Consider the following 16,812-nt stretch of genomic DNA (forward strand, 5'->3'; position numbering starts at 1 on the left):
GGTCTTTTGCCTCCTTAGGCAGATTTATTCCTAGGTATTTTATTCTTTTTGTTGCAGTGGTGAATGGGAGTGTTTTCTTTTTTTAAATTAATTAATTTATTTATATATTTATTTATTTATTTTATTGGTTGTGTTGCGTCTTTGTTGCTGCACACGGGCTTTCTCCAGTTGTGGCGGGCGGGGGCCACTCTTCATTGTGGTGCACAGGCCTCTCATTGCCATGGCCTCTCCTTTTGTAGAGCACGGGCTCCAGGCATGTGGGCTTCAGTAGTTGCGGCACATGGGCTCAATAGTTGTGGCTCACGGGCTCTAGAGAGCAGGCTCAATAGTTGTGGTGCACAGGCTTAGTTGCTCCGCGGCATGTGGTATCCTCCTGGGGCAGGGATCGAACCCATGTCCCCTGCATTGGCAGGCAGATTCTTACCCACTGCGCCACCTAGGAAGTCCTGGGAGTGTTTTCTTAATTTTTCTTTCTGTTCTTTCATTATCAGTGTATAGGAATGCGAGAGATTTCTGTGCATTAATTTTGTATCCTGCTGGGACTTCCTAGGTGGCACAGTAGTTGGGAATCTGCCTGCCAGTGCAGGGAACACGGGTTTGACCCCTGCCCCAGGAAGATTCCACATGCCGTGGAGCCACTAGGCCCATGAGCCACAAGTATTGAGCCCATGTGCTGCAACTACTGAAGCCCTCGCACCTATAGCCTGTGCTCTGCAACAAGAGAAGCCACCGCAACGAGGAGGCCATGCACCACAATGAAGAGTAGCCCCCTGCTCTCTGCAATTAGAGAAAGCCCATGTGCAGCAATGAAGACCCAATGCAGCCAATAAATAAATAAATAAATAAATTTATTAAAAAAAAACTTATAAAAAAATTTTGTATCCTGCTACTTTACTAAATTCATCGATTAGAGCTAGCAGATTTATGGTGGCATTGTTAGGATTTTCTGTGTATAATATCATGTCATCTGCAAAGAGTGACAATTTTACTACTTCTTTTCCAATTTAGATTCCTTTTATTTCTTTTTCTTCTCTGATTGCTGTGGCTAACACTTGCAAAACTATGTTGAATAACAGTGGTGAGAGTAGGTACCCTTGTCTTGTTCCTGTTCTTAGAAGGGAATGCTTTCAGTTTTTCACCATTTAGAATGATGTTGGCTGTTGGTTTGTCATATATGGCTTTTATTATGTTGAGGTAATTTCCTTCTATGCCCATTTTCTGGATAGTTTTTTTTTTTAATAATTTATTTATTTATTTATTTAGTTTATTGTCTTCATTGGGTCTTCGTTGCTGCACGTGGGCTTTCTCTAGTTGTGGAGAGTGGTGGCCACTCTTCATTGCAGTGCACAGGCTCCTCATTTCAGTGGCTTCTCTGGCTTAGTTGCTTCATGGCATGTGGGATCCTCCCAGCTCAGGGATCAAACCCAGGTCCCCTGCACTGGCAGGTGGACTCTCAACCACTGTGCCAAATAGGAAGGCCTTCTGGAGAGTTTTTATCATAAATGGATGTTGAATTTTGTCAAATCTTTTTCTGCATCTATTGAGATGATCATATGGTTTTTATCCTTCAATTTGTTAATATGATGTATCACATTGATTGATTTGCATATATTGAAAAATCCTTGCATTCCAGGGATAAATCCCACTTGATCATGGTGTATGATCTTTTTAATGTGTGCTAGTATTTTGTTGAGAATTTTTGCATCTATATTCATCAGTGATATTGGCCTGTAATTTTCTTTTTTTGTGACATCTTTGCCTGGTTTTGGTATCAGGGTGATGGCCTCGTAGAATGAGTTTGGGAGTGTTCCTCCTTCTGCTATATTTTCAAAGAGTTTGAGAAGGATAGGTGTTAGCTCTTCTCTAAATATTTGATAGAATTTGGCTGTGAAGCCATCTGGCCCTGGGCTTTTGTTTGTTGGGAGATTTTTCTCAATTTCAGTACTTGTGATTGATCTGTTCATATTTTCTACTTTTTCCTGGTTCAGTCTTGGAAGATTGTACTTTTCTAAGAATTTATCCATTTCTTCCAGGTTATTCAATTTATTGGCATATAGTTGCTTGTAGTAGTCTCTCATGATCTTTTTTGTATTTCTGTGGTGTCGGTTGTTACTTCTCCTTTTTCATTTCTAATTCTGTTGATTTCCATCTTCTCCCTTTTTTTCCTGATGAGTCTGGCTAATGGTTTATCAATTTTGTTTATCTTCTCAAAGAACCAGCTTTTAGTTTTATCAATCTTTGCTATTGTTTCCTTCATTTCTTTTTTATTTCTGATCTGATCTTTATGATTTCTTTCCTTCTGCTCACTTTGGGGATTTTTTGTTCTTCTTTCTCTAATTGTTTTAGGTGTAAGGTTAGGTTGTTTATTTGAGATTTTTCTTGTTTCTTGAGGTAGGATTGTATTGCTATGAACTTCCCTCTTAGAACTGCTTTTGCTGCGTCCCATAGGTTTTGGGTCATTGTGTTTTTATTGTCATTTGTTTCTAAGTATTTTCTGATTTCCTCTTTGATTTCTTCAGTGATTTCTTGGTTTTTTTAATAATATATTGTTTAGCCTCCACGTGTTTGTATTTTTACAGTTTTTTTCCTGTAATTGATATCTAGTCTCATGGCATTGTGGTCAGAGAAGATGCTTGATATGATTTCAATTTTCTTGAATTTATAGAGGCTTGATTTGTGACCCAAGGTGTGATCTATCCTGGAGAATGTTCTGTGTGCACTTGAGAAGAAAGTGTATTCTGTAGTTTTTGGATGGAATGTCATATAAATATCAATTAAGTCGAGATGGTCTAATGTGTCATTTAAAGCTTGTATTTCCTTATTTATTTTCTGTTTGGATGGTCTGTCCATTGGTGTAAGTGAGGTGTTAAAGTCTCCTACTATTATTGTGTTACTGTTGATGTCCCCTTTTATGGCTGTTAGCATTTGCGTTATGTATTGAGGTGCTCCTATGTTGGGGGCATAGGTATTTACAATTGTTATATCTTCTTCTTGGATTGATCCCTTGATCATTATGCATTGTCCTTCCTTGTCTCTTGTAACAGTCTTTACTTTAAAGTCTAATTTGTCTGATATGAGTATTGCTGCTCCAGCTTTCTTTTGACTTCCATTTGCATGGAATATCTGTTTCCATCCCCTTACTTTCAGCCTGTATGTGTCCCTAGGTCTGAAGTGGGTTTCTTGTAGACAGCATAAAGGGTCTTGTTTTTGTATCCATTCAGCCAGTCTGTGTCTTTTGGTTGGAGCATTTAGTCCATTTACATTTAAGGTGATTATTGACATGTATGTTCCTATTACCATTTTCTTAATTGTTTTGGGTTTGTTTTTGTAGATCTTTTCCTTCTCTTGTGTTTCCTGCCTAGAGAAGTTCCATTAGCAATTGTTGTAAGGCTGGTTTTCTGGTGCTGAATTCTCTTAACTTGTGCTTGTCTGTAAAGCTTTTGATTTCTCCATCAAATCTGAATGAGATTCTTGGTGGGTATTCTTGGCTGAAGGTTTTTCTCTTTCAATACTTTATATCCTGCCACTCCCTTCTGGCCTGCAGAGTTTCTGCAGAAAGTTCAGCTGTTATCCTATGGGTTTTCCCTTATATGTTATTTGTTGCTTTTCTCTTGCTGATTTTAATATTTTTTCTTTGTGCTTAATTTTCATTAGTTTGATTAATATGTGCCTCAGTATGTTTCTCCTTGGGTTTATTGTGTATGGGACTCTCTGTGCTTCTCGGACTTAACTATTTCCTTTCCCATGTTGGGGAAGTTTTCCACTATAACCTCTTCAAATATTTTCTCAGACCCTTTCTTTTTTTCTTCTTCTGGTATGCCTATGATTCAAATGTTGGTGTGCTTAATGTTGTCCCTGAGGTCTCTGAGACTGTCTTCCATTTTTTAAATTCTTTTTTCTTTTTCCTGCTCTGTGGCAGTTATTTCCCCCATTCTATCTTCCACCTCACTTACTCGTTCTTCTGCCTCAGTTATTCTGCTGTTTATACCATCTAGAGTATTTTAAATTTCAGTTATTGTGTTGTTCATTACTGTTTGTTTGCTGTTTTGTTCTTCTGGGTCCTTATTAAATGTTTCTTGTATTTTCTCTATTTTGTTTTCGAGATCATCTTTACTATCATTACTCTGAATTCTTTTTCAGGCAATTTTTCCTATTTCCTCTTCAGCTATTTGTTTTTGTGGGTTTTTATCTTGCTCTTTTGTCTGCAAGGTGTTTCTTTGTTTTCTCATTTTGTCTAATTTATAGTATTTGCTGTCTCCTTTCACTATGCTGCCTAGTAGTAATTCCTCTTGTTTCCACTCTCTGCCCCCTGTGGTGGGGTTCCTCCAGTGTCTTGAGTAGGCTTTCTGATGGGAGGGTCTGGTGCCTGGTTTCTGGTGTGTGGATCTGAGTCTTTTCCCTCTGATGAGCAGGGCCATGTCAGGTGGTGTGTTTTAGAGTATCTGTGAGGTTAATATGGCTTTAGGTAGTCTGTGTGCTGATGGGTGGGTTTGTGTTCCTGTCTTGTTTGTAGTTTGGTGTGAGATATCCAGCACTGGCAGTTGCAGGCAGCTGGGCGAAGCCGGGTCTTAGACTCTGATAGAGGCCTCAGTGAGAATTCTCTGTGGTTAATCTTCCCTGTGTCTGAGGATTCTCTAGTGGTCTAGCATGCTGGATTCAGTGCTCCCTCTCCAGAGCCTCTGACTTGACTTGGTCGAGGAATCCAGACTCCAGAGGCTGCTCTTCCCGGCAATAAAGGGGATTAAAAAAGACTCTACAAGCCCCAGAAATTCACTTCTATTCTACCATTGCCTCCAAAACTTATCGAAGTGTATATACAAGCAATTCCAATTCTGGTAATGTGCTTGACAGGTTTATATTTGAACTTCAGCAGGCCAGTATATGTGTGTTCATAGCAGGACTGTTCCCTGGCCCAATGAGCAAATTTTAAAACTTTTTGACATTTTTGACAAAGTTTCCAAAGATCAAATTCTAAATGAAGTTTGACCTCTAATTTTGATATTTTCCAAAGGGTCCCTGGAGCACCTCAAATTATTTTTCTCTCCATATCAGAGAGAGGAATATTAAACTAATTAGGCTTATTTGGTATGTTAAATGGGAAGCATTGTTTAAAAAGTGGTGATAAAACTTCTTAGGTTGTGTCATATGGGAAAACATTATTAATATACACATTCTAGAAATGATGTGGAACTCCTAAAATTCTGGTATGTACTGGTAAGTGATGTCAGTCATAATTTTAGTGTATGTCACAGCAGTAACCAAGTTCCTTTTCAATTAATTGCATTGTAATCAAAGTCTTTAACCTTAACTCTTCAAAAGTCTTTTTTCATTTATAGCTAGCTATATGGTCTGTTAACCAGATATTTGGTAGACATGAGGGTAACTTTAGAAAAAGATTATGTTTCAGTGGCTATTCTAGTTTTGTTAATTGGGGTATTTACTGGCTAAGACTCACTTCCCAGATAGCTTCTTGTAAAGTTTAAGTAAAAGGACACTTTCTTTCTTCCTTCCTTCCTCTTTCTTTTTCTCTTTTTTTGGACACTTTCTGAAGGCTATCACAGTAATCTAATTTTGGGTGAAGATCGGATTCACCATGACCTGCCACCAGGACATTATTCATACTGGAAAAGACATCAGATAAAGGTCTCCTTGCAGCCATGTTGGAAGGGACCATATCAGGCCTCTCCTGAATGAACCGAAACTCTTGTTTTCGACACCTGACTTCAAGATCAGCACTACCAGACCACAAGAATAATACATCTGAAGTAGACAGTTGACCCAAGATGCTGGACCAGGTCTGTACACAGATCACTTTGACAACTGCTCTCAGTTTTGCTTATGAACCAAATGTACTTCTTGGGCTCCAACATACGCAAGTTTTAAAAATCAATCCAATTGTTGGGTTTGTTGCCAATTACCTATGTCCATTGCTCCCAGGTTGCCTTGGTGTATTTCTCCTCTCCAAGACTCTTAATTGGATGGGACTTAGAAACTGAGACCGCTTTTAACCAGCTAATTAATGATCCCTGTTCTTGCCATAAATAATCCTTTATATTAGAGGTTGGATATTGGGTAGCTCCTAACAGGAACCATTGGATTTATGGAACAAGTCTATGACTTTGGCTCTCCTCAGGTTGGTTAGGGAGATGCACAATTTTTTTCCCTCAGTCACTTACAGGCAGCCTTGGAAACAGTCCCTGCCAAGCTGTCAATCTGCCTTTAGTGCAGGCACACTAGTCTCCATCTGTTCTCCAATGGTATGACCATTTGGCCATATTAACTCATGACCCACAAAGAGTGAAATTTCTGCTGTGAACAACCCTCTCTCCCAGTTTAGAGGGAATATTGATACTATGAAAATGGTTTGGTTGAGGAGAACTTTGGCTTGAACCTTTGCTAATAACATTGTTGCTCCTACTACCAATTTTTATTTATTTATTTATTTATTTATTGGCTGTGTTGGGTCTTCATTGCTGCACACAGGCTTTCTCTACTTGCTGCGAGCTGGGACTACTCTTCATTGTGGTGCGTGGGCTCCTCATTGTAGTGGCTTCTCTTGTGGAGCACAGGCTCTAGGCGCATGGGCTTCAATAGTTGTGGCTCACAGGCTCTAGAGCACAGGCTCAATAGTTGTGGTGCACAGGCTTAGTTGCTCCATGGTACGTGGAGTCTTCCCAGAGCAGGGCTCGAACCCGTATCCCCTGCATTGGCAGGCAGATTCTTAATCACTGTGCCACCTAGGAAGTCCTACTACCAATTTTTAAAAAAATTTATTTGGCAGCTTTGGGTCTTCATTGCTGTGTGTGGGCTTTCTCTAGTTGAAGTGAGTGGAGGCTACTCTTTGTTGCTGTGCGTGGGCTTCTCAGTGCGGTGACTTCTCTTGTTGCAGGGCATGGGCTCTAGGCACGTGGGCTTTAGCAGTTGCAGCGCATTGGCCTCCCCTCTCCACCACTGTGCACTGTGTATGTAAATTAAGCATTGAGGAAACCTTCCCCATCAGCGGAGATTTCCACTCAACCATAAAGAGCAACGTTCTCCTAAGACAACTCCTTAAAGGTAACATTCCCTTGTTAAGGGGTCACAGGGTGCTCAGGTCTGGATAATGTACATTGTCAATATCATTTGACATTGTTCATTGTTTTGAAACAGCCCTCCCCTGTCTCAAAAAGCTTATATAACTGTGTCTTGACTTCTAACAGGTGGAACAGTCCTCAGGGCTTTCTGAGATGCTTTTCCTGAGTTATAATCCTCAAGTTTGGCTCAAATAAAAATTTTTTAGATTGACTAATGGCACATGGGCTCAGCAACCTACCACCATGTTCTTAATAGGGAACACCCATTTGGTGTGAAGTGAAAAAAGCCACCTTGCTAAGCTGTGGTCTTCCTCAGGGCACAGAACCAGAGGACACTAGCAAGGTCAGAGCCTGTGTGACTAATCCTGGTAGTGTAGGACTTCTTCACATAAGGTGCCTGCGTCCCTGAGAAGGCTCTATAAACACCCTAAACTTCCAACAAAAAACTGGTGTGTATGCATGTTTTCCTGGGGAAAGGGTCTTTCCCTTCTCATAGATCCAAGAGTAGGTTAAAATCCTGAGCTAAAGAAAAGCACTAAGTCAGCTGCAAAGATAAAGAGCTACCAGATACACCTAGAGCCAGCTAGTATGAGAGCTTGCTAAGCTGCCACTGAAGTTAAAACACGGACTCACAGCAGAGACAACAGAGCATTGCTTTTGTGCACTTCTTTCTAATTGTATTTCAAGTTCTTTCCAAAATAAAGCCCTAGGAAACCCCAGGTTCAATATGCCCCTGGGCTTGGTCCACTGCTGTCTTCTATTCATGCGTGGGTATTCATTCATTCACCACCATTAAACCCCAGGACAGATGTGATAAAACAGGACTCCCTCCTCCATGGCATGAGTCCTTTGCTGGTTTCAGAGGTGGATGGCGATCACTGCAGAACCAACACACAGGAACTCTTCCTTGGAACTGAGGCGGGATGAAAAGTGCCTGCTGTGAACATCACCATCTTTTCCCTGACCCTCCCCCTCCAGTTTTTGACGATATAGCAGAAAATAATCTTCGTTGAAGATACTGGGTAACAATTCCATAAAACAAAAACACATGCTTCCAATGCAGTGTGCTTTCACATATGCTGAGAAAGAAAAACAACTTCATTAATACAAATGTACTCCAACTTAGCACCTAAGAATAATCACAATAAAAAGCAATTTCAAAGAATTAAGATTCCTTCAACAGAAGTGATGATTCAGATCTTCAGATCCTTTTTGAAATTAGTTTTTAATATTGTTCTCTCTCCATCTCCAGCTAAATGACCACAGCAACACAGAAGGTGTTCTGGTTATTCAATGTTTTCTATCCTCTAACTCTTGGGGTACACATAGCCCCATGTCTCAACCAGGCATTCACTGTTCTAAGTATCTCCATCCATTACACTTATGCGTACAGCTCCCCCACCCCAAGTTATTCTCACACACTTGTAAATGCAAAAAGATCTTTTAAAGGGCAAGGCATGGCCCATCAAAAATCAGCCCAAGGGCAGGTCTCGGCCCTGTCTCACCTGGGTTTAGTTCAGCTGCCGGATGAGCTGATTGATGCGTTCACCTCGATAGCCAGGTGAGCCCACTTCCTTGAGAAAGCCCACTCTATTCTTGGTAGCGTGACGGGCCACTGAGAGTTGGAAAGGACGCAAGAACCCTGAGATCGCCTGAAAATTCTTCCCCGGGAAGGCAACCTCATGAATAAGGTCTTCCAAACAAATGACGCCAAACCTCCCTAAGAAACATAAGGTTCAGATTCCTTTATTCAACATTTTCCCAGCACACACAGTGAGCCCCTTATATGCCATAGCCCAACACTCTGGCAGGTTCTTGGGACCCTTCTTGCTCTGACTCCCAAGATGCTCACTTACCCAGGTGCTCCTCAATCACTGTGTTGTCTGTCAGAGGGATGATTTTATTCTTGACCTTGGCTTGTCCACGTTTCAAGATGAGTTCCCGAACAGACTTCAGATTTGGAAACCTACATGAGGCAGAGTAAAATACAACAGTAAACCCTCCTCCCGCCCCCCTGCACACTCCATTGGCCACACAGTCCTGCAGCCTGGCTAAGGATTCTCCCAATCCCACCCCCCCGCCCCTCCCCAGGAAGTGTCCTGCAACACACTGCAGCTAGGATGCTCGGGAATACACCTGAAGGAGGTGAAAAACCCAAGCGGCCCTGACTATGTAATTAGAAATTAAAATGTATGGATACAAATGCTCACCAGGTAAAGACATTTAATTCCCAGGCAAAAATAAATCCTGGCTTACAGTCTAAGACTTTGGCCTTCGGTGACCCTATTCAAGAGTTTGAAATGAAATCCAAGCCTTTCTCAGGTTTTAACGTTTGAAGGAATACCACCCTAACTCTGCTTCAAGATTCCAAGAATTAACCTCTCCTCTACTTGTCTTACTCAGCTTTACCTACAACTGACCAAGCCTTGCCACAGACCATTACCAGCCGCACTGAGAACCCCTGCTCTACCCGCCCCACGTTCTAAGATTCTTAAGGCTGACAGTTGATTCCTGATGACTGTGGCTGCAGCAAAATGTTCCCTCGACACAGCAACATGAGCACTGGAGAACATACCCTGTGCGTCCTAATGTTCTCAACATTCTCAAACATAATCTAATGTGAATTCACACAAAAAACTATACTCACCCCCAGGTCACATAAGGTTCCACTATACGAAGCGTTTTTATGGTCTGAGGAGTTACTTGCATAAAGACACCACTGAAAATCTTCTTCAGGCGAAGTCTTGCAATGGTCCTCTGCACCAGTAAACTCACCCCATTAATCCTGAAATGAACAGCAGAGGAAGTCAGGCGCTGTCCAGCAAGCACCCATGAAATGTCTGCTACTGCTGGGTACCCAGAGGGTAGGACACAAACCTCACTTACAGGATTCAGCTGAATATCATCTCCACGCTATGTGGAGCAATGCCTGAGGTGCTATGGGAACAGAAATGGTCTCTGAATTTGTGTGCGAGGGGTTGTACACATCAAGCTAAGGAAGCTGGTCTTGCTTCTGTGAGCATTAAGAACTATGGAAGATTTTAAGGACTTCCCTGGCGGTCCAGTGGTTAGGACTCTGAGCCCTCACTGCCGAGGGCCCAGGTTCAATCCTGGTTGGGGAACGAAGACCCTACAAATCATGCAGCAGGGCCAAAAAAAAAAAAAAAAAGATATGGGAGATTTTAAGTAAAGGAGACATGATCAGATTTGTTTGGCAATCACTGAGGAAGCATATAAAACAGAAACAAAACCATGACACCAGAGTCTGGGAAATCCAGCCAGAAAGCTGATACGATAGTCCAGGAGAGAGATTATGGCAGTGGTAGGAGGCTCATGCATACTTAAAACCCACAGGTTACCGATTTGGGTGCCTGGGTAGGGAAACAGAGGCACAACTGTATGTGCAGATAGGGATGGGTAAGGTATCACTAAATGTGGAAAAAGCCTTTTGTACTCCCCCCAACAATGAATATGCTCCAGCCATTCGACCCTGGTTGAGTTCCTAAAAGACGCCCACTTCAGGACTTTTTGCATCTGTGCCTGGAAAGCCTTCCCCCAACCCTTTCATGTTTGCAGGTCTCACCTTCAAGTTCCTGCTTCGGAGTGTCCTAAACCACTACACGCCACACTGAGGCCCCCTTGTCCCCACATCCAGCACTTTACACTCAAAGTAATTAGTGTATTTTTATGTCTATTTGCTTAAGTTCAGTCTCCCTAATCTTGAAGACAAAAATCTATGTTTTGCTCAGCCCTGAAGTCCTAGCACAACTTGCATTAATGGCTTAAGGCCCACTATCTCCTTAACCTCCCTAAGAAGGGCCTAAAGCTGAACCAATAGTTTGCCCCTGCCTCATGGAATCCAGCAAGTTCCTCACCTTTCGATGCGTACAACAAAGGCCAAGGAATGTTTATCTGGCACTTCCAAGGCATGAGGTTTCACTTCTAGTCGTCTGAGTCGCACTCTGTCTCGCAGTTGCCGCCAGGAATCATGTAGGAACCATTCTAGTCGCTTAAACTTGATCTCTTTTCCTTTCCTCTGCTGCAGAGGAGGCAGAACATCATCACCATTTCATGCCTACAGTCATCTTTACTTCCACAATAGTAATTCATTAGTCACTACTGATAGAACTTATTTCCTTCTATGTTCTGGAAAGAGGAGAAAACAAGTATCTTTTATTTTTATATAATGGAAAGACAAGATACCCGAGTAAAGGTAGAGTTGAGAAAACGTGGGAACTATTAGGAAAAGTCCCTGCTAAATTAAAAAAACAAAACACAATTAACTTACATTCTGTCAGCCAATGTTTACCAACAAGTGTTCACGGAACCTAACACTGTGTCAGGCAGCATAAAGCTCATGCTTGTTTTGTTTCCTGCCTCCAAAACATGAATTTCTCCAAAAACACTTAGCAAATAGCAAAAAATGTTTGGTACATTAAAAAAGCTTTCTTCCAGGCACACAAGCATGTTTGGTCTCTCAAATTACCTGCTGTGAACCCGGAACTCTCCGCTGGCTTTTTCCTTAACAACTCTACTTCAGTATTTTGCCCACAGAAAGTGTTTGATACATATCTGCCTAACAAAGACAAAAACCCTATACCCTGTATAATCCAACTGAAGGGGGAAAGGGCTGTCAGTACCAAATTTAGTTCAACACGTGCTGGATAAAACTCATCAAATACTAACGCTAATTCCCTCCACCTGGTTCCCCACCTTTACCTCCTTCCTTTGCAAAAGCGCCTGCTTTGCCTGGGTGGCTTTGAGGGCCTGATAAGCCTTCCTCTTTTTCAGCAGATTTTCTGGAACCAAAGGGATCTTTTTTCCTGACCTGATAAAGAAAATGGAGACGAGCGATAGTATTTAGGAAACAGAGCTTCAACGGATTTCCAAAAGATATTCTGGGCTTCGAGAAACATTACTGTCTTCAAATTTCTAAGGACTGAGGCTCCTCCGAAATCTGTGGTTTCTGGCTCCAGTCCTCAAAAATGGACCCCTCACATTCCCTCGTCGCCAAAGCCTTAAAAAGTCATGAACCCCTTAGCCACTGGTCCTCATACACGTCAACAGCTTTTACCGCCACAGCTTTACAGACAATATCAGTGATGAGACTCCGCCCCGTGGGTGTTGGGACCCCAGGCAGGTGTGCAGACCCAGATGCAGGGGTAACACTGAAGCCAGGCTCGGGGAATCCACTCTCCAGCCCACTGCCTGCAAGTCAAGCCTCGCCCCTTGAGGTAACACGAACTCGACGGCGGCGCCTTCCGTCAGCCCACCCCAGCTCCTACGGCTCCTCACACCTCTCTCTGCAATCTGGAGCCTTTCCTATTCTCTCCCTTCAGTCCACAAGTATCCTTATTTTCCGCCACCGAGAAATATACACCCTGGATGACACCGGATGCTAAAGAGGCCACGCCAAATTCATAGTCCCAAACACTTACTCTTCCGCTGCCATCTTGCCAACGCTGCGGCTACTGCCCATGCGCAGCCCCACCGCCTGGGGAAGAGAGACACCTCTCTACGTTTACTCCACCATAGAGACGTCTACTCTAGCTCAAGGTTGGGCGGGCCGGGCGGCGTGGGCCGTCTTAGCTGCGGTGAACTGCTGCGGTCTTGCTAATCCTGAGTCCTCCTAAAAGTTGCACAAAGCCTCCTTCGCACCGCTTGGAAGCTTTTTATAGCCGTGTCATCTCCAAAACCCAGTCCTTTTAATTTCCACTTCTAGTTTCATAATACTGGGGGCTTGGCTGTAAATAAACATTGAAACGCTTCCCATAATGCACCGACTTCCGGTGGAGGGTGGGCGCTGCTCCCCTGGCTTCCGCTCGCTCGGCTGCGCTATTCCTTGGCTAGGCGGGGAGGAGCTGGGGCTACGACTTTGGGTCTCACGTGTGGCCGGTGGTGTATTTGGACGACTTAGGAGGGTGAAAAAAGGGCAGCTCTGATTCCGACGTCATGGCTCCGTCAGTGGATCCCTGAGCAAATTCTTTAACCCCTCTGTCCCTTTGTTTCCTTTACCCACAAAATGGACATAATGGATCTTGCCTTATAGGCTTAGGCGAGTTATATGAGCTATTTAATATAAAGCGCTTAGCACAAAGTTTGGCAGTAAGCAGTTAACACTGTGTTAACTATTATTGGTGCCAAACCGAAAACTAGAAATTTCAACTTACCAACTCAGGACCTTCCCTCATAAAGCTCTTAGCACTTGGAGTATGCTTTTTTTCCTGGCCTTCATAAAACAATGAAAACTCATGTCGTTTCTTTCCTGGAAACCTTCAGAGCAGCGCGTCTCAAGCATTAATGTGCATAGGAGTCACATCTTGTTAAAATGCACAGTTTTTATTCAGGAGGGGGCGGGGACAGTATTCTGCATTTTAAACATACTTTAAAATGATGTGGATGCTTCAGGTCTGTGGACTACACTTCGACAAGCAAGGTTCTTGAGTAGTCTCTATCCTTCTGAATTCCTTCAAGTTATTATATTTTTAACATCTCTTCCCCATAATACTAGGAGAGCAAAGGTCACGCCTGCCTTGTTCACTGATCCCGAGGGTCTAGCACAGATTTTTCAGTCTCGGCTCTATTGGCATTTGGGGCCAGATAATTTTTTGTACTGGAGGCTGTCCTGTGCATTGTAGGGTGTCTAGCAGCTTCCCAGCTTCTACTCACTTCAGGCCAGTAGCATCCCCACACCATTTTTGTGACAAAGATGTCTTCAGGCATTGCAAAATGTCTAGCACAGTATATATATCTTAAGGTGTAAGGCAATATCATTTATTTGACAGTCAGTAGTTAGAAACATATCCACAGACTTTATCCTGTATTGTTTGGCTTGTTTCCCTGATTAGACTGGGTTTTCTGAAGGCCAAGAAGTTGTCACATACTCCTCTGAAACTTCTACAGCATCTCTCACAACAGTGGACACCTGCAGAGGCTTGTTAACTATCTAAGAGCAAGGCATCCTATTGGTGTGTGCTATGTAACTAGTTCAACCAGAAAGACAGTACCATGTGCAGAGCTCAGTATCTGATGAGCAAATGTCAAAGGACAGCATAGTCTTCAGAGTCACAGACTGTGGTGTGAGGCTCATTTTTACTTGCTCTTTTAGCACCTCACCTTGTGTCTCACTTTGTGAACAGCAAAAACAGAAGGGTCAGTAAACTGTAAAACATCCATTAAATAGTAAACAAGAAACAAAAAAAGTAAATATTTTGTAACTTCCCCTGTCTACAGATAAAAGGTAGGTTCTGTGGTACTGAACGTATTTCAGGGGTATTACCAATATAATACTCCTGGCTGAAAGAGACTTGGCGGCCAGGAGTCAGGAAAGGCTTTCCAATGCCAGCAGATGGTGCCAACAGAACAGTTATTCTCAGTTCCAAAGCCATCGTTCCACCAGACCCATCCAGAGAAAAAGAGACGGAGTACTCCTCAACCCAGACATGTTCACTAACTGAATACATTTTTACAGAGCTTTGAGTATATGCCCTGAGCTCTGGGCAAGATATGAGATTTTTTACTTCTAAGGTTCCTGTATCAGAATGGGGCATGGCCATTTACAGCCTCAAGAATCTTATTCGTTTTAGCCTGTCCTCATAGGCTTCTGTTCTCTTGACCATTTCAGTTGTCCATCATTAGGGAATGGTTAAAAAAATTTATGGAGGACTATGCAGTTATATGCAGTGAGGTCAGTCTTTATGTCCCGAGATGTCAGTGGTATTTTTTACTTTTTGGCCTGCTGACATCCATCCCATTCCTCTTGCGGACTGATCTCTCCTCATTGTGTACAGTCTTTGGAGGGTGGGTTATCAAATCCAAACACACTTGCTCTTCCAATACATAAATTGAAGGGGTCTCTGGAAGATCTTTTCAACTCCTCCCACCTCCCCATAACACCCTAAACTTCTCTCTTCCGGGTTTTGAACTTTCAGCATAGTGACAATGGAAGAAACAGAGATCTGGGGCAAGACTTTTGAGGATCTCCACCTACTAAGACCTCCTGAAGTTTTCTTATTCCTGTCTTTCTCAAGCCTTCAAGTTGTTGTTGTTGTTGTTTTTGGAAGCTGATCCCCAAACACTTTATTAATTTATGTTTTGCTGATGAAGTTTAGGTTTTTTTTTTCTTCTGGGATCTTAGTTCCCTGACCAGGGATCGAACCCATGCTGCCAGCAATGGAAGCACAGGGTACTAACCACTGGACTACCAGGGAATTCCCTCAAGCCTTCAAGTTCTTCAGTCTTCCCTTTAATCTTTATCCTTCCTATAAAACTCCTTTAGCCTATAAAACTTCCTATAAAACCAACCAGATTGATTTCTGATGCTTAAAACCAAAGAATCCCAACTGTAAAACTCCCAGGTATTTGGTTACATTTGAAAAAGCAAGATACAGAATAAGGTGTAAGAGAGTGGTTCCCAGTTGTTTTGTTGTTTGTTTCTTGGCTATAGATGTATTTGTATGTAACAATTTTGGAAGGATGTACAAGAAAGTGTTGATGGGGGTTATATTTGGGAGATGGGAGTGGGGCCTGGAATGAGAGGAGGACTTACATTTTGTGGTGTGCCCTTTGTTTATCACTTATGTATTAGTTTAAGAAAGAGCTCTCTGGGTAATTAGGTTCTTGTGATTTGCCTGTTTTAGAAACCACTTGACTATATATATACACACACACACATACATATATATATATATATTTTTTAAGACTCCTTTCAGGACCAACATTTTGTGGTTCTCTGAATTAACTCTAGGATCCCTTCCCTAACATATCCCACAGTAAGTTATTTCAGTATTGTCTGCATTTGGAGATTATTTGGAATCCATGCCTTCTCAGTAAGGTAAAACCACCACACCCCACACACCCAGAAAGGGGCTCTATTTGCAATTTCCCATCTGCCCCAAACCTCTTTCTTGGATTATGACCCTTCTTGCAGTCGACTTCATTTTGTTTCAAGCTTTCCCTGTTGCTCCCTTGGGGAGTGACATGGGTTACCGGGAGGCAGGTGGGAAAGAGCAGCCAGATGAGCCTGGTGTATGGGGAAGACAACATGGACAACAGCTTTTGATCCTGATGAGAAACGAGCCAAGGGAGCAAAAGTGAGAGGGAAAAAAGAGAGAACAGGTGGAGGGCAGCAGCCTTCTGAGGGTCAAGGATAGACACAGGAGAGCTAGCGTAGGAAGGAGACGGTGTGCGGTAGGTAAAGACCAAATGCAAAACAGAAAAACTCAAACCTCTTCTGAATTGTTTCAGGGATAATGGAACATTAGCTTTTCCTACCTTCCACGCTTCTTCAATAAGGCTGCATTTTACACCCTAAGTCGAGAATCAGAACTAATCTTCCTAGTTTACAGGCTAGGAAGCTGAGGCTGAGAGTAAGTTGCACAAAGGTGTCTGATGACGGGTTAGGTGAAGTCCTGGGACCTGTTTCCAGATTCTGCTGCCAAAGGCACTTTCTGCACATGCCCACGCCCACCCCACCCCTCACTGTACTGCTTTTCTTGACCTTCATAGACATGATTTTTCCCTATGGATCTCACTTTTGAAAGTGTTTTCAAAGGCCGGGCTCCAGCACATGCCTACCAGGAATATAGGTTAGGGACTCATAAAGGCCTTTTACCTGCAGCAGTGAACATACAGGCTGTTTACATTACAGAATCCACTTTATACTGCAAACATGGTTCTACAATTTGTGTGTCTGCTGAACCAAATTTCTCCATGTAGTTAACACTATAAAAGTCCTCTA

At 42.6% G+C, this 16,812-nt stretch overlaps 1 protein-coding gene across 1 annotated transcript; it reads right to left on the reverse strand.

Annotated features, from left to right (window-relative positions):
- Nucleotides 1–7,724: 7,724 nt before the first annotated feature.
- On the reverse strand, nt 7,725–12,727 carry RPL7L1 (ribosomal protein L7 like 1). The gene is made up of 7 exons (XM_057700615.1): nt 12,512–12,727; nt 11,793–11,901; nt 10,949–11,112; nt 9,721–9,858; nt 8,930–9,039; nt 8,579–8,793; nt 7,725–8,152 (listed from the first exon to the last, which is right to left on the reverse strand). The coding sequence occupies exons 1-6, from the start codon at nt 12,550–12,552 to the stop codon at nt 8,585–8,587; spliced, it is 771 nt and encodes a 256-aa protein (XP_057556598.1). The 5' UTR covers nt 12,553–12,727; the 3' UTR covers nt 7,725–8,152; nt 8,579–8,584.
- Between the last annotated feature and the right edge of the window lie 4,085 nt (nt 12,728–16,812).

The sequence above is a fragment of the Hippopotamus amphibius genome, chromosome 11 (genome assembly GCF_030028045.1).
Source record: "Hippopotamus amphibius kiboko isolate mHipAmp2 chromosome 11, mHipAmp2.hap2, whole genome shotgun sequence".
In the NCBI taxonomy this organism is placed as follows: Eukaryota; Metazoa; Chordata; class Mammalia; order Artiodactyla; family Hippopotamidae; genus Hippopotamus; species Hippopotamus amphibius.

What these genes read in the sequence shown, in the direction of transcription:
- RPL7L1 (XM_057700615.1), bottom strand. Translation starts at nt 12,552, where the DNA reads ATGGGCAGTAGCCGCAGCGTTGGCAAGATGGCAGCGGAAGA. An exon ending in TTTGTTGTACGCATCGAAAG is followed by an intron (nt 9,859 to 10,948) that starts GTGAGGAACTTG and finishes TGTTCATTTCAG; the next exon opens with GATTAATGGGGTGAGTTTAC. An exon ending in AGTGATTGAGGAGCACCTGG is followed by an intron (nt 8,794 to 8,929) that starts GTAAGTGAGCAT and finishes TATGTTTCTTAG; the next exon opens with GGAGGTTTGGCGTCATTTGT.